Source organism: Chelonoidis abingdonii, chromosome 22, assembly GCF_003597395.2.
Source record: "Chelonoidis abingdonii isolate Lonesome George chromosome 22, CheloAbing_2.0, whole genome shotgun sequence".
Lineage (NCBI taxonomy): Eukaryota > Metazoa > Chordata > Testudines > Testudinidae > Chelonoidis > Chelonoidis abingdonii.
In genome coordinates this window covers 18,638,008-18,654,849 of record NC_133790.1, presented here as the reverse complement: position 1 = coordinate 18,654,849, position 16,842 = coordinate 18,638,008, and the positions used below count along the sequence as shown (strand labels likewise).

Here is a 16,842-nt window from a genome sequence, read left to right as displayed (position 1 = left end):
TGGCACCTGTAGCAAATGCTCAAATTAGGCCTCATCTCCAGAATATAAAGCAATGACTAGAATTGAGATTATGTGTACACCTGCTATGGCATACTGTATTCATGTGATTAGAACTAAAGTATAATCAAACTTGCATCAGAAAGGAACAGGAATTAAAGAACAGGCACAACATGTAGAGAGTAACATTAGCCATAAAGTTGTCTGTTTTATGATATAATTAAATAGATTGCAAGACATGTCATGCTACTTTTTAGAACCATCAAACTCTGTAGCTTATTCGGATATGGATGTACTCTTGGCCTCTGTTCAGTTCAGTAGATCCTGTCTTTTCATTATATGTACAGTGCCTAGCACAACAGGACTCCAATTCCTGATTGGGGCATCTAGACACTGATGCAATACAAATTTAAAAATTGATTTTATATATATATATATATATGAAGCTTTACTATATATATATATATATATATATATATATATAGTAAAGCTTCATAGCACATTGATTTTAATACTTTGTACAAGTTTACATCACCAAAGCTTTGTATTCTGTACACTAGTTTCCTGTGTCAGCCAACCATTTTTAAACATGGTTTCTGCAAAAACTGTCATGCCAGCCAGTGTAAATTGGGTATATCTCTGTTAAAACATATATAAAATGTCCTCAGAACCTAGTCTTGTGAATTGTTTTTTTAATCTCTCTCTCTCTCTCTCTCTATTTATATATATATAAAACAATTCACAAGACTAGGTTTTGAGGACATTTTTCAAAAATGTTTTCAACGAAGTTATGCTTCATTCACCTTATCCAGCATAAATGTATTTGAAGAAAAGATGTTTTAGCTTGTTTCCTAGCTTTGGGGAAACTGTGTATATGTGGATCCCATGTAATGTATTAGCTGAAATCTTGCTAGCTCTTAGAGCAGCAGTTCTCAGTCTTTGACTGCTGGTCTGTGCAGAACAGGCTGGTCACCTGGTGCAGGCTTTCCTTGTTTCCAGCTGGTAAATCACATTAAAAGGAAGCTAAAAATATATTTCATATTTTCAAATATTGTTTTTCCATGTAAGCAATTACTGCAGTTGTGACAAGGGTGTTATGTGACCATGAATGGAAGGGCAGGTGCCTGGTGTGAATGGGAGGAATAGTGGTCCGTGAGTCAATCTCTCCATTAAGACATGGCCCATGTTATCTAAAAGCTTGAGAAACCTCTGTATGAGGAGTTTTGTGCATCTATTCATGTTCGTGTTATACACACAAGTAATACCAATTAACTTAACACATCCAGCCTTTTTCTCAGGGTGGAGAGCTTTGTGAACCCTTTTTCTGAAGGAAGAGGGGCTGGGAGACTGTATTTACTTTTTTCATGAATGCTTTAAGAAATGTTCCATAACATACAAAGCATCTGCCTAAGGCAGAATTAATATGACAATGTACATTACACACAAATCACAGAAGAAAAGACAGAGGGAGAAAAAACAAGTTTATACATTTGTATTAAATCCTCAAATGAGAGAGTAAAAGTCACCAATAACCACCTCAATACATAATTCATTGCTTAAAAATGCTTACTATTAGAAAACAACTCAAGAGATAAGACAACACATATAAAAACAGCATTTGTCAGCAAATTTATGGGAACATAAGGTGAAGTATTTCAAATGAAAAAAGTTAAAGTATGTCTTCATTCTTTTATCCATTTTATTCTTTTAACAGTTGCAATTGAGAGGCATATAAAATGGTTTGGGACATGGAAAATGGATTTTTGTAAATGTTCTGTCCTATTAGTAGTAGTTATTGGAAGTGAATGTCACAGTACTAGATTAGAGGTAGAGCCTTTAACTGAATTTCTATTTAAGCATATTCAAATTCTACAAGTAAACATAATAAAGGATTTCTTTTTCTCTGCTCCACCCCCCTACCATCACCCCAAGTTAGGATGGATTTTTGTGTTTGTTCTGTTTTTGTGAGAAAGCTTAAGCAAAGATATGGCTTTTATATTTGTCTAATGAGATGTAAGATATGTCTAATATCATATCCTCTGGAACTGAGTTGCTGTTGTGGGCAGTTGCTGAGAAAACTTTGTTTCCTCTCAAGGATCAGTTATCTGTCCTGCAGTAATGGAACTGTCATGGGAGATCATGATCTTTGAGCATGAAGAGGCCCTCAAGGTAGTTTAGGGTAGGCCCTTGGAGGGTTTGGAAGATAAGGACTGAAACCCGTGCTCTGGACAGTATTCATTGCCAAGTAAACTCAATCATGCATTTTTAATTTCTTGGAGATGTTTTCTCTTGTTTTTGTTTAAGTCATAAGTTTCATTCTTGGGTATAGCGTATTGCAGTAAGCAAGCCGGAAGGTCACAAAAGCAGGGATCACATTAGCCAAATGCAGAACATTCTGTGAATTCAGGGAAGTTGAAGGTTCTGGTCTCATTACATGTGGAAGAATGATCGTACAGGCTCTGGAGGCAAAGGAGCAGTTCCCTGTGGGAGGAAACCCCTGCCACATCTCTGAGATTATACAGCAGCATTTCATGACTGACAATAACAAATGTCCTGGAGAGATCCAGCAGCACGGCCACTGTTACACAGACCTTGTCCACAGACAAGAGATCATCCACCAGTGTGATCACTACTGTATCTGTTCTGTGTTCAGTCTGAAACCTGATTTTAGGGATATGCAGGATATTGGCAGTTGGTAGGTGGAATGTACACAGTTCTTTGCAAGTTTCTCAATCATCTGTCTAGAAAAGGGATTTAAATATCAGGTGGTTATTTGGGAAGTCAACTGCAATGAACAATGGTTTCTTAAGAATGGATGGACTATAGCTTACTATAGCATGGGTGATAGCTTTTCCTCTACAAAGGAAGTGCTGACTATCTCTGTTAGTAAGAGTCACATCCTTTTTTGTCTCTGTTTTACCAGCCATGAAGGGCATGGATCAGAATTGCAGATGATTGCTCAGTTTTCATGTAGTGCCTTTAGGACTTCATGTTGAAGAAGAAGATGGTGGATTTCTTTTTCCAGCAACAGGTGGGGATCTGAGCAGTTGTATTTTGGAAAAACTGAAGTTTAAAGAATAGGGATTTATGGTATCTTCTTTGAAGGACTATACAGCCCAGGTGTGATTAAGAGTTTTGGCAGAGAAGAAGATAGTGTTTGAAACGGTTGATGTGTCACATATTTACAGGACTGGAAGACACATAATAATTGCTATTCTCCCCAGTCAGTATGGCATCAGATTTGGATATTTCAGGTTTCATAGACTCATAGACTTTAAGGTCAGAAGGGGCCATTATGATAATCTAGTCTGACCTCCTACACAATGCAGGCCACAGAATCTCACCCACCCAGTCCTGTAACAAACCCCTAACCTATGTCTGAGTTATTGAAGTCCTCAAATTGTGATTTGAAGACCTCAAGCTGCAGAGAATCCTCCAGCAAGTGATCCGTGCCCCATGCTGCAGAGGAAGGCAAAAAACGTCCAGGGCCTCTGCCAATCTGCCCTGGAGGAAAATTCCTTCCCGACCCCAAATATGGCGATCAGTTAAACCCAGAGCATGTGGGCAAGACTCACCAGCCAGCACCCAGGAAAGAAATCTTTGTAGTAACTCAGATCCCACCCCATCTAACATCCCATCACAGACCACTGGGCATACTTACCTGCTGATAATCAAAGATCAATTGCCAAATTAAGTACAGTAAGACTTAAACTAGCCCTTTTTAATCAAACGTCAATGTTCTTAAACCTTTAGCACCAACATCCAACTTCAGTAGTACATCAGGAACTCTTATCAAAGACACTCTGCAGCTTTTCCATCTCGTCTGCCTTTTCTCCTTTCTTTCCTGAGCAATATTCAGCTTTCTCCCACTGTGTACCTGCTAGGCACAGCTGCAATTGCTCTACACATACAGTTACCTCTCTGAGTCAACCTGCTCCTTTTGCTTAACCTCTCTCTGTGCTTCATTTTCCCCATCAGCAAAATGGATATAATAATCCCTAAATGTCTAATATTAGAATAAAATAATCATAACACTTAATGTTTATATAGCATTTTAACCTTCAAAGCATTTTACAAACTAATTATTTCTCACAACACCCCGATGAGGTAGGTACTAAATTAGTTGCCAAGGGTGTAGCATGATTTAACTCATTACCTAATGTTAGTAAAGTTCTTTGAGTTCTTGGAACAAAAGGCACTACAGAAAGGCAAAATATTTGACGAAATCATTATTATTTGGTGGATTCATTCTTTGCCAGTCAAAGAATTTATTCAGTATGTTTTAATGAGACTTTTAAAATCTCTCATAACAGTTTGAAATTTCACCCTTTCAAATTGCCTGAGTTTGACAGGACTCTACAAGTTTGCTGTAAGACTTAAAGCTTTTCAGGAAAGAGGAACAGCATTTCCTGAAGAGTTAGATTTGCCAAGTCTCAGTCAGTTGGGGACATGTCCAGTGCAGAGAGGAACTAAGGGGCACAAATACAAACAGAATGGAGTTGGGTAGTACTCCCAGAAAGGAAATGTGCCAACAACGTGCATTAGAGAGTCTACGGACAATTGAGAAGCCAGCTGGGGAGAGATGGAGTTGGGGAGCAGCTATGTTTGGCGGCTTGGGAAAAGCCTATACAGCACATCAAATTGTTGTGTTGGTTGGTATTAGCTATACTATACTATTCACAGATTTCATTCTTCCCGCATAGCTACAGAGGGGAAGCCAACGGGATGATGGCACTGAACTAGCTGTGCTACTGGTGCATTTTGTGGTGGGGCTACTCAGCCCATCTTGTCTGGTATCAGTGGGGTATATGATAGTTCCCAATCTATGCTGGAACTACAGGCCCCCCGCCCCACTCCTAAGGGCACCCAAAGAGGGAGTATTTGTGGCTCAGAGAATCAGATGGATTTATTCAGTAACATTTCCTCTTTCCACAGGTGTTCCCATGGAAGATGATGTACAGTAAATAAAATACAACACAGCAGCAGCAATAGTAAAGACAGAAAAAAATGGAAAATACTAAACAGCCCAACCCCAACAGCATAAAGGAAGAGGCTTTTAAACCTGTCTTAAAGCTAGCATCAAAGAAAGATGTGTGCGACGCACTCTCCAGTTTTCCTTTCCTTCAGCCTAGAAGTATGAAAGCTGGGTTCTTCCTCTGCCCTGCATCAGGGCTCTCCAAGAGGGGCAGAGGGCTGGAAGAAGGGTCCTCTCCTCTCTTTCCCCCTGTGCCCCAAGAGGACTGCGTGTGCAGATCTCTGCTCTTACACACACACGCAGGGGTTGCCAGGAGCATTGAGAGGGAGCCCCCCAAAAGGAGTCCAGGGGTCTCTCTCTCTCTCTCTCAGAAGGGTGGCAGGTGCAGCCCCTATGTCCCCCCTCTCCATTGAGTGTGCAGCTCTCACTCGCAGTGTGTGTCTGGGGGGAGGGGAGTTCATTTTTCCATGCAGGCCCCCGGGGAGGGGGGACCCTCGCTCCTGTCCCCAGGGCACAGACCCCCTAGGAGGGGAAGGGGTGTTTACTCTCCCCTTGCCCAGGGCTGCAGGCTCTCCAAGGGAGGGGGGCGGGGAGCCTCTGGCGTCCCCTGGAAGGGGTCTCGTCTCCTCTCTTGCCCCCCGAGGCAGGCGCTGGGCGGAGGGACGGGAGCAGCCCAGGCGCAGGAGGCAGACAGGAGCCCCTCGCTTTCCCCTCCCTCCCTTCCAGGAAGCGCAGGGCTTTAGCCGCCCTGCCCGCAGCCGCCATGCATTGTGGGGCAGCAGCAGCAGATCCAAGATGGCGGCCAGCAGGAGGCTGATGAAGGTAACATCCACCGCCGCGCCGGGGAAGGACCGAGCTGGGGGTGGCTTGGGGAGGGGGCGCTTCCGCCCCAGGCCCCTTCCGTGCTGGGGGGCAGCGACCCTCCGACGGGGGGCGCGCGGGGAGCTCTCCCCTCCCCCCGCGGCAGCCCGCGGGACGAGGAGCCCGGAACGGGAACAGCCGGCATCTAGGCCGCGCCTCGGAGGGGCCTCGCTCCATCCGCCCTGCCCGGGGCCGGGCTCCAGGGGGTCCCAGTGCCCCTGCGGCCGCCTGGCCCCGTGTGGGGAGCCAGCGAAGGGCGCCAGAGGTGCCCCGCGCCGGGCCATGCGCCTCCCCGGGGGGGCTCCTGCCGTGACTAAGCAAAGAGGAAGCTGGTGCGGGAGGAAATGCCGCCTGGCTCCTGCCGGGGGCTGGGGCTTTCTCCCCCGGGCTCGCCGGGATGGGGACGATTAGCCCGAACTGGCTGCTGTGCTGCCCGGAGCCCGACCCGCCGGGACCATGAGGCTAGGATGGGGTGGGACGGGCTGAGGATTTCCCCCTCCGGGGCTTATTTTAAGTTTATTTTTGTCAGGCGTTTTTGTGCTTTTAACGTTAATCTGCCCCGCATGTGAGGGAGACATGGCTGGTTTATCAAGTTGAAATATGGACCTGGGTTCAGAAGTTACTTCGCTGAGTTTGCCTTAGACACAAATCCTTTTCTGTTTCTAAACCTTTATTCCTTCTGACCTATGTATAATCATGAAAGAGTGGCCGTAGCCTGTGGTGGTTGATTTTTACTTAAAAATGGTTTTATTTAATAGTTTTATTCTATTCTGTTGTTCAGTGTTGTATCTTTATTATTTGTTCTCTTGCAATAGCTCTCACAATGTGTAAGATGCTTTTTCGATGACTAGGAAGACAGTCACTGCCCCGAGAAGTTTACAGGCTTATGTATCAGAGGGGTAGCCGTGTTAGTCTGGATCTGGAAAAGCAGCAGAGTCCTGTGGCACCTTATAGACTAACAGATGTATTGGAGCATGAGCTCTTGTGGGTGAATCCCCACTTTGTCGGATGCATGTAGTGGAAATTTCCAGGGGCAAGTGTGTGTGTGTGTGTGTGTATATATATGCATGCAAGCAAGAAGCACGCTAGAGATAACGAGGTTAGTTCAATCAGGGAGGATGAGGGCCTTTTCTAGCAGTTGAGGTGTGAACGCCAAGGGAGGAGAAACTGGTTTTGTAGTTGGTAAGCCATTCACAGTCTTTGTTTAATTCTGAGCTGATGGTGTCATCTTATGTAGTGAATGACATCATTATCATCAATTCAGACTTCATACTACTCAGGGCAGGGATCTGCCACACTTTCTGTATAGCAGCTAGTGGGACAGCAACAACTGTAATTATCTGTGTGCCTGGTACTGTATGAACATACTATGATCTTTGCACCTAGGTGTTTATAACCTAAATCAGATAGATGATATAATTTAACCACATGATACATTGATGCAAGGGCCAAACTGAATATTGTGCAATGTTCTTCATTTTTTTACATATCTTGTACTTGATGGGAGAGAAGTTTGGTGCCACTTCCGTTAGTTTTGTTCCTTAGGGTACGTCTACACTGCACAATTATTTCGAATTAGCTTAAACCGATATTACAAAACAGATCTAATAAAATCGGTTTAGCGCGTCCACAGTGGGATCCCGAAATCGATTGTTTGCGTCCATGGTCCAAAGCTACCATCGATTTCAGGAGCGGTGCACTGTGGGTAGCTGTTCCTCATGCTGGTTTGTGATCCCATAGTTTCCACTGTCCCGTTTGAGGCACAGTGCCTGATGGGTGCTCAGAAAACACTGCCCCGGGTGGGGGCTTGGTCTGGTATTACAGACTACACCTCGTGCCTTGTGAGGCAGCAGAACCTTTGGCGGCCTTTCTCCGTAGTTGTGCATTGGCAACTGCGCATTATGTTACAGCAATCTTTCCTTTTTTTGTGTTTGCACGTGGTGTGGGGTGGGAAAAAAACTGTAGGAGTCTGTTCCCTGAAACTCACTGCCAAGCACTGTGTCTTGATCCTAGTGGCGACATGGAGTCATGCTGCCTGAAGAAGCAAATAATTGTGCAGAGGTACTGTGTGTGGGGACTGTGGATAGCTGCGAGTTCTCAGTACCCCCTCCCTCCCTTCTAGAGGCCATCTGAGTGCTTGTGGCCTTCCCCGTTACGCTTGTTCACACAGCGTCTGTGATATCTCTTTGGATGTTGGTGTTTATGTCAAACGCGTGTGTGGCATTCGTGTTTTCTGTAAGTACGGAGCTGAGTACAACATATTTTGGGTGCTCCCCATACAGCGATTCAGACCTAGATCTGCCACCGTTCTCTCTGTTCCGTATACTGTGTTCTATGCTTGAGTCCTTGTCGATTTCTCAAACTGCTTGGCCGCCGTGGTGACAGGCTCCGACTCGCTGGGTCATAGCAGAATTGTAATTCAAAAGTTCGCGGTTTTTCTGTTTACTCTCTTACCTCGCCTGTCATTCGAGTTCAGTATTTGTTGTTCCAGAGCGGTCAGTTCTGCATCTCTGGATTGCCGCTCGTGTGCCTTTGTGGAATAACGTCGATGTTCCGGTCACGGATGAAGCCTGATGCCGACTGTGGTTATCATATTTCGAAGTTTTAGCGCTAGTGCCTCTCGTTGGGAGGAGTTCCGAAATGATTTTAAGGATAACCGTTTAACTCGGATATTAATGACGACGTCGTGTGATACAATTACAGCGTTAAATCGTATATCGGCCATAAACCGATTTTAAAGTCGCCATGTAGACCTGGCCTATCTTGAGTGCCTGAAACTGTCTTCATGGCAGGTCAGCCTCTAGCCCAGGTACTCACTGATAATCAGCGGGGTTCCGAGCGCGGGCACAGGTTTCTTCCTTGTTCAAGCAGATCGCTGTATGCGGGTCTGAAACTCGATTACATCTATCGCATAGTTTTCATACATTCAAAGTGGCCTGAGGATTATAATGATAAAGAGAATTGTGATAGTTTAATATTGATTTCATTTAAGATTAGCTTTGTTATTTTAAATTTGTTCTGAGTGTAGATTGTAATTTAACAGTAGAACACCTTTGATGCAGAGTCATGCATACAAGATAATATCCATAACCTCAGCGAGGAACATAAACTGCTCCTAAGGAGCTTGGTGAGTCTGAACTAACTGTAGTTTTGTTTTTTTTGATATATTCTATTTTTAATAATATATCTCATGCTACCACATATGAAGCTATTGTTGCAAATATGTCAGAATAAGAACCCCCTCTATTTCACATGAACAAGAGTAGTTATTTTATGTTTTAATAAGCTTAGCTTTTCTGTTTCATTTGAAATTGAATTTCATATCCAGAACCATGTATACCCTTTTAAAGTTTTTGTAAGGTAAAAAATATACGTAAATACTCCTAGTACATTTCTAAATAGGAGCAAAAATATATAATCTTAAAAATTTGGAAGGCTGCAGAGGCAATAATATTTAATATTGCTAAGTATCTACCAAAACTAGTTATCATTCTTCTACATTTTATGGCGTTAATGGTATTGCTGCAGTATGTTTACAGAGACAGTATATAGATGTTAGTTTTCTGAAGTATTTGATTCTTCTGTCTGCACTTAGACATGTCTCTTCTAGAAGAAATTTGTGGCCAAACATTGATTGATTGGGGAGCGTGGTGGTGGGAATAGAGAATCTATTACTAGATTTTACTTTCATTTTTGTTTTGTGTTCATGAATTGTAATCAGAAACTTCTCCCCATGAGTTCAGCAGCTGCATAATGCTCTTAACAGTTCAGAAATTACCTTCTTATACATCACCATTAGTAGATATTATTACTCGCCCCCATCATTCCTCCCCAGTTTCAGGATTTTGGACTATAGTACAATTCCATTGTACCACAAACTGCACCTGTATGTGTTCCAGTGCCAAACAGATTGTCTGTCTGTTTTTTTTAATAGTGATGATAATTGGATGTTTTCTCAGTTATTAACATTATATCTTTTAAACAAAGCTTAGGGTCAGAAAATGTAATGAATGCTTGAAACCTCAAAGGAAACCCAATTTTAGCTCTGTATTTTCATACTTGTTAATAATAATAATAATTTTAAAATCTCTGAATTTTCTTACAGATCTTTGAACTATAGTTTGTTTAATAACTGAAAATAAATTTGGAACCTCCTGCAGATTGTTCAAAATATAACATTCACGTGAACAGGGATGTGAGTGAATGGAAATTTGTTTTATTTTAAAAGTGCTAGAGTTTGGAACCATTGAGTGGATCATGGTTATTTATTTGTATTACACCAACAACAGGAGGCTGCACTTGATCAGAGTCCTGTTGTAGGTGGTGGTGATGCTGTGAAGAGCTGACAGTATAAATAAGTATGGGAGATTGGAGTATCATCCCCACTTTATAGGTGAAAACTGATCTCTCTTTAAATTGAGAGTCAGCATTTATTTATTTAGTCTTGGCAGAATTCAATTTTTATTTGTTCGTTTTGAGTATTTTTTAGATTTTTATCAATTTGATTTTTTACATTTGTGAAATTATGGGTCTTAAGCACTTTTATCTATTTTTATCTTTTTAAATGTTCAGTTGCAGGAAACTATGGGGAATCAGAAGATTATTTAATGACAGTAGACACTGAGATTTGAAAAACTCAAGCTTTATAACTTAAAATACAAATTGTCAATATGTCAAAATATACAAAGTAAATATCCTTTAATCAACTAATCATAGCTGTTTTTACTAGTCCACTTGTTAGTCCATTTGTAACAAGTCTAATTCAAAAGTCAAAATCCCTGGATTTTGACTCTCTTCTCAAGCAGCATTTTTCTTTCTTTGCCTGGCTATACATTTGTTGTTGTTGATTGAAATATGTTGGTGTTTTTTGTGACAGTGAAATTGATATTTACCAGTAAAAATCAAATCTTTCTAAAATTTTATTTAATAACTTACAAATCTTAATATGACATACTAAAATTTACACAAATGCAATTATGTGGTTACAATCAAACATTCAAAACAGGGAGGGGGTGTTGTGGTGGTGTCTATGGGCCTGAGTCCTATTGTGCTAGGCCCTGTACAAACAGAAGATAGGGGCCTTTTATCACAAACTCTCATTCATCTGAATAGTCTAACTGAAGTCATAGTGGCTACTTGCGTGAACATTTTACAGGATCAGGCCCCAAGTTTATCATAACAAATGCAGTTAGCGGATTAAGTCCCGAGTGCATCAAAGACCCAGTTTTAATCTATGAGCCACCATGACAGCTGTGCTCCTCTAAGACAGTGCAGCTCTCAAAGCGTGTGAGAGTTGGCGACAAAACATTCTCTGTCGAGGGGATCCAGCTATGGAACAGTCTTTCAGAAGAGATGTGGTAAGTCTGGAGTCTGACTTAGGAAACTCTCCCTTTTGAGAGAGTTTTTACACCATAGCTGATGCTCAAAATTCAAACACCCCTTTTATTTCCAAACTGTTACTAATCACTACCCACCAACACCACAAAAACCCTACCCCAGGAAGAGTTTTAATCCAAGAAAGGGAGGAGTGCCAGAGACTCCATGGTACCCATAATAAAGGTTTTTGTTATTGCTGCTGATTTTATGCGGAAGTCACTTGGATACCACAGTGATGGGCAACAGTATAAAACCCTAAGATAGATGGATGGAGAGATGACATTAGCTGGGAGTACAATTGAAGATGGGAGGGAGGCTTGTATGGCAAAGGTCGTCACATTACTTGTCTTTGCAGATATATATCATGTTAAAATAAAATACCATGTATGGAGCTTGTACTTCTATTAAATTGGTTGGGACTACTGTATATAGAGATATGTACTTAAAAATATAGTTAGTAGTCTGGAAGACTCTCTGGGACAGTATCTGATGCTCCTTCCTCAGGTAAAGCTCCTGTTGAAGTCCCAACTATAATATGGCCAAGTAAAGGTTTCTATTAGGCCTATAATGTTTCCATTTCCTGGGTTTTTTTTTAATGTTTAAAAAGTATAATTAATATTCTGTAAATGTAAGCTTTTGTTTTTGTGTGTGTTAAGGAAGTGAGGAAGGGCAGAAGGAAGATTAAAATAATTTTTTTTTCTTTGTGTACTCTGCATAGTCAAACATTTATGAAGCAATGAACTCCACAGTGAAATAAATCTCAGAACCACACCCATGTAATTAATGTTGATGCATGTATTTACAATATGCCTTAGTGTTGTAAACAGTATAACACCACCAAATTTATTGAGAATTTTGTATTTGATTTTTTTCAGTTAGTTAATAGTGTTGATACTTTGTATGTGTAGGTTTTTAATTGTTCTGGCCTTTACTCCTCAGTAACAACTAGTCAGGAGAAACAAACTTTGTCTGTTTTCGTGTTGGTGTTTTTTTAAAAAAAAGCTTGCACATTTTACAGCAGGAGTGAGAATGGTGTGGTTTTATAACTCAGAAATGGGTGACCATATATTACTCAAAATTCATTTTTGAGCAGAGATCAAACGTAGAAACTTTCTGCTTGAAAGAACTATTCAGAAAATAAAGAATACATGAAAACACAAAATTGTAATGTTTCAATGGAGCCTTAACTATAGCTTTTATGAAAATTAAATATTCTCTTGGCTTTTTATTTAAATTGGAAGTTTTTTTAAAAAACAACACTACCTTGCAGTACCAGAGAACCAGAAATTGAAATAGATCAACTTCTTAAAACTGGCTAAGGGACATATTCATCATAAAAACACTTATGTTTAGAAATTGTTTACCTACTCTTGTTCATAAGTAACAGATTACAGAATATCTTTTCTCTGTTCAATTTATTTGCTTTGTGCCTGATGCAAAGCTTATTGGAGTCAATGAGAGTCTTTCCATTGATTTCAATAGGCTTTGGGTTTAAACCCTTTGTGTATAGTCAGTTTCCCTGTTTCCCCTATGTAGACAATCATTGAGGCAGGCCTCAGTGTTGGGATGGTTCATGTGCACAAGAGTTTGCAGGATTGGGACCAAAGTTGTTTTTCCTTGTTTGTGTGTGTTTTTCGGAAAGCAGCCCGAACATTTTTGTTGTGGTTTTTTTTTTTTAAAACCTCTTTATGAAATCACAAACTGGCAGAAGGACTCAGGTGCAAGGTCAGTATTTGAAATTACTTTTAACTTGTTTTAATTGACTAGATTTCAAGTTGGTGGCATTTCTTTTACTTTTTGCTTGCTTTTTGAATTTTTAATTTTAAACTGAATTTGAAATTTATTGCTTTCAAATAGCGTAAATGGTGAGAAGTACTTTTTTCATTTTCAGTAATGTAACATACATAAGGAAAAATACTAAATGCTTTTTGTGATCACGTCCCTTCAATGGTGTACCCGAAGATTAAATATTACATATCAAACAGTATGTTCTCCGTTTTATATACTGTACTATGTTTTTTATCTGAACATGTTGAAATACTTTACAAACTTGAAGTCCCAACACATCCCTCTAAAATAAGTAGATATCTCCATGTTATAAAAGAGAAATCTGATTCAGCAAGGTCACGTGCAGGGTCAGTAGCAGAACTGGAAATAGAATTAGGAGTGTACATTCCCACTTCTATGTTCTAGCTGTTGGTGCACTCTCTCTTAGTCACTTTATTTACATTATTTAAAACAACAGTATTAAAGGGGATGGGAGAGAATGGGAATTCAGCTACTCACTACACTTCTAACCTTAAGATTTCTTTTAGAAAAAAATGCATGTTTGGCCTCATTCTCTCACTTCCAAAAGTCCTTTTTGTCCTTTCAGAGTCAGTGATCTTAAGGTGAAATGAGTCATTTTTCTGACTCTGAACATAGACTCATAGACTCGTAGGTCAGAAGGGACCAAAATGATCATCTAGTCATGGTACTACCTCTTACCAGCCTGTTGTATGTGGACATTCAGCAGAATCATATTTTCTTTCTTCTTTGACAAAAGTATGTTTTTATTCATTAGCTATGTTGCCTTGGCTGTGCTAGTATTTGTTGATGAGACACAATTCATAATAAAAAGTAACTAAATTTCTGTTACAAAATCTTTATTCCTGGCAGTGCACCAGCCAGAAAGAATACAGTTCGTTTTGCAGCTTCTTGGTTGAATTTGCAGGGGAGTCAGTAAGCAAAAAACCTCTTCTAAGCTGAATAAGTTTAATATGGAAGTTACTGATTTGCAATAAATATGGAACCTCACAATGCTACTTTCAGTCAGTCATTTTTGAGTATAAAGTGAAACTTTAAGCAACCACACAAGGGACTGACAAAAAACATTGTCTAATGGACATGGCCTTCTAGTAAAGGCAGAGTAGGATTGTGTTCAAAGACTTGATTCTCCACAGTCTTGCACCTTGTGTAGTCCATGCCTGTTTAAAATATACATGTTATATTCTAGTCTGAGTTGGCAACTTTTTATACCTACTTTGTACTTCCTGTACATAAGTAGAAGTTGCTACAGTAGGTGAAAGGTCGTGGAGAATCAGGCTCAGATATTTGGTGATACTTGATGGGGCGGGAGGACGGGTCTCTTGAACGGGTGTCACTGTTATACGTCATTTCAGATGGAAGCGCTGCAGAGCCAGTAGGGTTACTGGGGGAAAAAAATTAATTCTCTCAACTTTGAGTGAAGGATTTTAAGGAAATCAGAGAGTGGCTTGCTGGTTCATTTAAAACTTTCTTTGGTTACGTACAAAGCTTAATAAAATTGTGGTGATCACAGTTAATTTCTGCACTGTATTTATTGCATTTCTTAAATCAACCACATTACAGACATGTCAAGTTTTTAAAACAAAAGTGAGAGTTTACCTCTTTAAATTAACATCATTTGTTTTGTTTTTTTTCATTCCAAAGCTTACCACACTTAAATGTGTTTAATTATTTTGACGGTGACAAAGAGACTGATCATGTTGATAGTTAACTTGTCTTTATATAACTACTTCATCCTTCATCTGTTTTATATGTATTAGATTGTAAGCTCTCTGGTCAGGAACCATATCTTCCTGTGGTTTTTATATAACACCTAGCACAATGTGATTTTGATCCTAAATGGTGTCCATTTGAGAGAAACTAATATAAATTATACATATTATATAAACCTCTATTAAGAGTTAGATAATGTCTAAAATAAACAATTTTTCTATCCATCTGTGTTTTGTGGGAGAAGGCATCAGTCATGCATAAGTTCTGCTTTAAATGTGTGCTGGTGATCTATCTGTTTCTGTAACTTGCCCTTTTCATGATATCCCATAAGTTATTTTTGGTTTAGAATGGGCTTCATTGTTTAAAATTGTGGGTTATGAAAAAGGGTAATTCATTGTGACTCTGCGACAGTGCTACATGCAACAAAAATGAACCAGCTGAAAACGCAGCTGAATTACTTACATATCTTCCTGAGCCTCTCAGAAAAGGACCACAATCTTCTGCACTTTTGAACTGAGACCTTTTGTACTTTGTGTCCAAAACCAAATACCTAGCATAGTACTAGATTCTTAGTTAAAATGGACATGTGATGCCTTATTGCTGCTGCTAATAAAGGTTATCTTCCGCTGAACAGCGTGGTTTAGGTTTAGTATATCCCTATGAATGGAAATCCATGAGACTCTTGATGTGTGACTTCATGCTCTAAAGCATAATCTTACCACAGAAAACCCTATTTCTGTAATATCAAACAAGTTAGGGCATATTTAATGGCAGTGGAGCCAGGGGACCAGACTAACTAGTCATTTCTATTGTCCCGAAGACAAGTCTGAACCTTATGTTCTGGACATTCTCTTTAGCTGTGCTTATATCTATTTTGACATACACTAGAAAATGAACCTTTAAGTATGTTGTATGTGAGTTTGGACTTTGGTCTTCTGTTGAACTTCATTTAATCATGATGCCAGAGTAATGCTCTAGTTCTGAAAGAATAAGTGTAGTTTTTTGTTTCATTGGGAGTGCCCTTTGTAAACTACTGATGTATTTATTAATACAGGAAATAAACATAGTGTTTGTTTTCCTTGACCTAAACTCTCTTAAAATATTGTGTACACTTGTATGTAATTGGTGTATTTTTCACTGAAAACTAATAACGTTTTGGCTCACAAGGCCTTTCATTCTCTCAGAAATTTCTGAAGGAAGGGAAAATATAGTTTCTTAGCTCATGCAGTTAGTTAACAATATCGCAATTCCTGAAGGTTGTAAGTATTACAGCCATTTGGATATTGCTGTTAACTTTATATTTTGTTTTCAGCCTAACTTAGAGCTTTGCCTACATGATGGAGGTGCACTCGATTGGTTTTTAAACCAATCTAATTAGACTGTACAAACATCTGTGTGGACACTTAACGTTGGTTTAAAATGGGCATATTTCATTTTAGCTTAAATCTTAAACCAAAATAAGTGTCCACACAGTGGCTTGTACCAGTTTAATTAGATTGCTTTAAAATAATACCTTTTAAATAAACCAGTGTAGCTTTCTCATGTAAACAAATCCTAACACATCTGTTACTTGTTTTTGTAGCTGGCAAGTTGATACAATATTCTCAATCCACAAATTGTTTGAGAATAAACTTTTTAAACAAATGAATATCTGATATGCAAGTGAGTGTAACAAAAGTGTAAATAAAATATATAGCTATGATGCAATATTATTAACCATGCTTCTGTTGCAGCTTCATTGCTTATCTCTTAATTCAAGAAATAAAGGTTTTGATTCCCTGGCCTAGATAACCTTGATTCTTTATAGGTGCAGGAATTCCATTTGTTTTGTTAATTATATGACTTCTGAGACCACAAACTCATTTAATATAAAACAAAGGAACCCATTTTCACCTCTGTTTCTTGAAAAAATAAATGAACATGCTGCTTATTACTGTTGTTAATGTATACTTACACTCTGCTTGCTTTTCAGGAGCTTGAAGAAATCCGCAAATGTGGAATGAAAAACTTCCGTAATATCCAGGTTGATGAAGCTAATTTATTGACTTGGCAAGGGCTTATTGTTCCTGTGAGTATAGAACACTTACATTGTTCTGTAAAGCAATCCACAGACC

At 39.6% G+C, this 16,842-nt stretch overlaps 1 protein-coding gene across 1 annotated transcript in view; it reads left to right on the top strand.

Moving 5' to 3' along the window:
* Positions 1-5,711: 5,711 nt before the first annotated feature.
* The window catches only part of UBE2L3 (ubiquitin conjugating enzyme E2 L3), a 30,200-nt gene continuing 19,069 nt past the window's right edge, over positions 5,712-16,842 (top strand). Inside the window, exons 1-2 of the mRNA XM_075060100.1 lie at positions 5,712-5,794; positions 16,701-16,796. Of these exons, the coding sequence (XP_074916201.1) occupies positions 5,768-5,794; positions 16,701-16,796 (123 nt within the window). The 5' untranslated portion in view covers positions 5,712-5,767. The remainder of the gene's footprint in view (positions 5,795-16,700; positions 16,797-16,842) is intronic.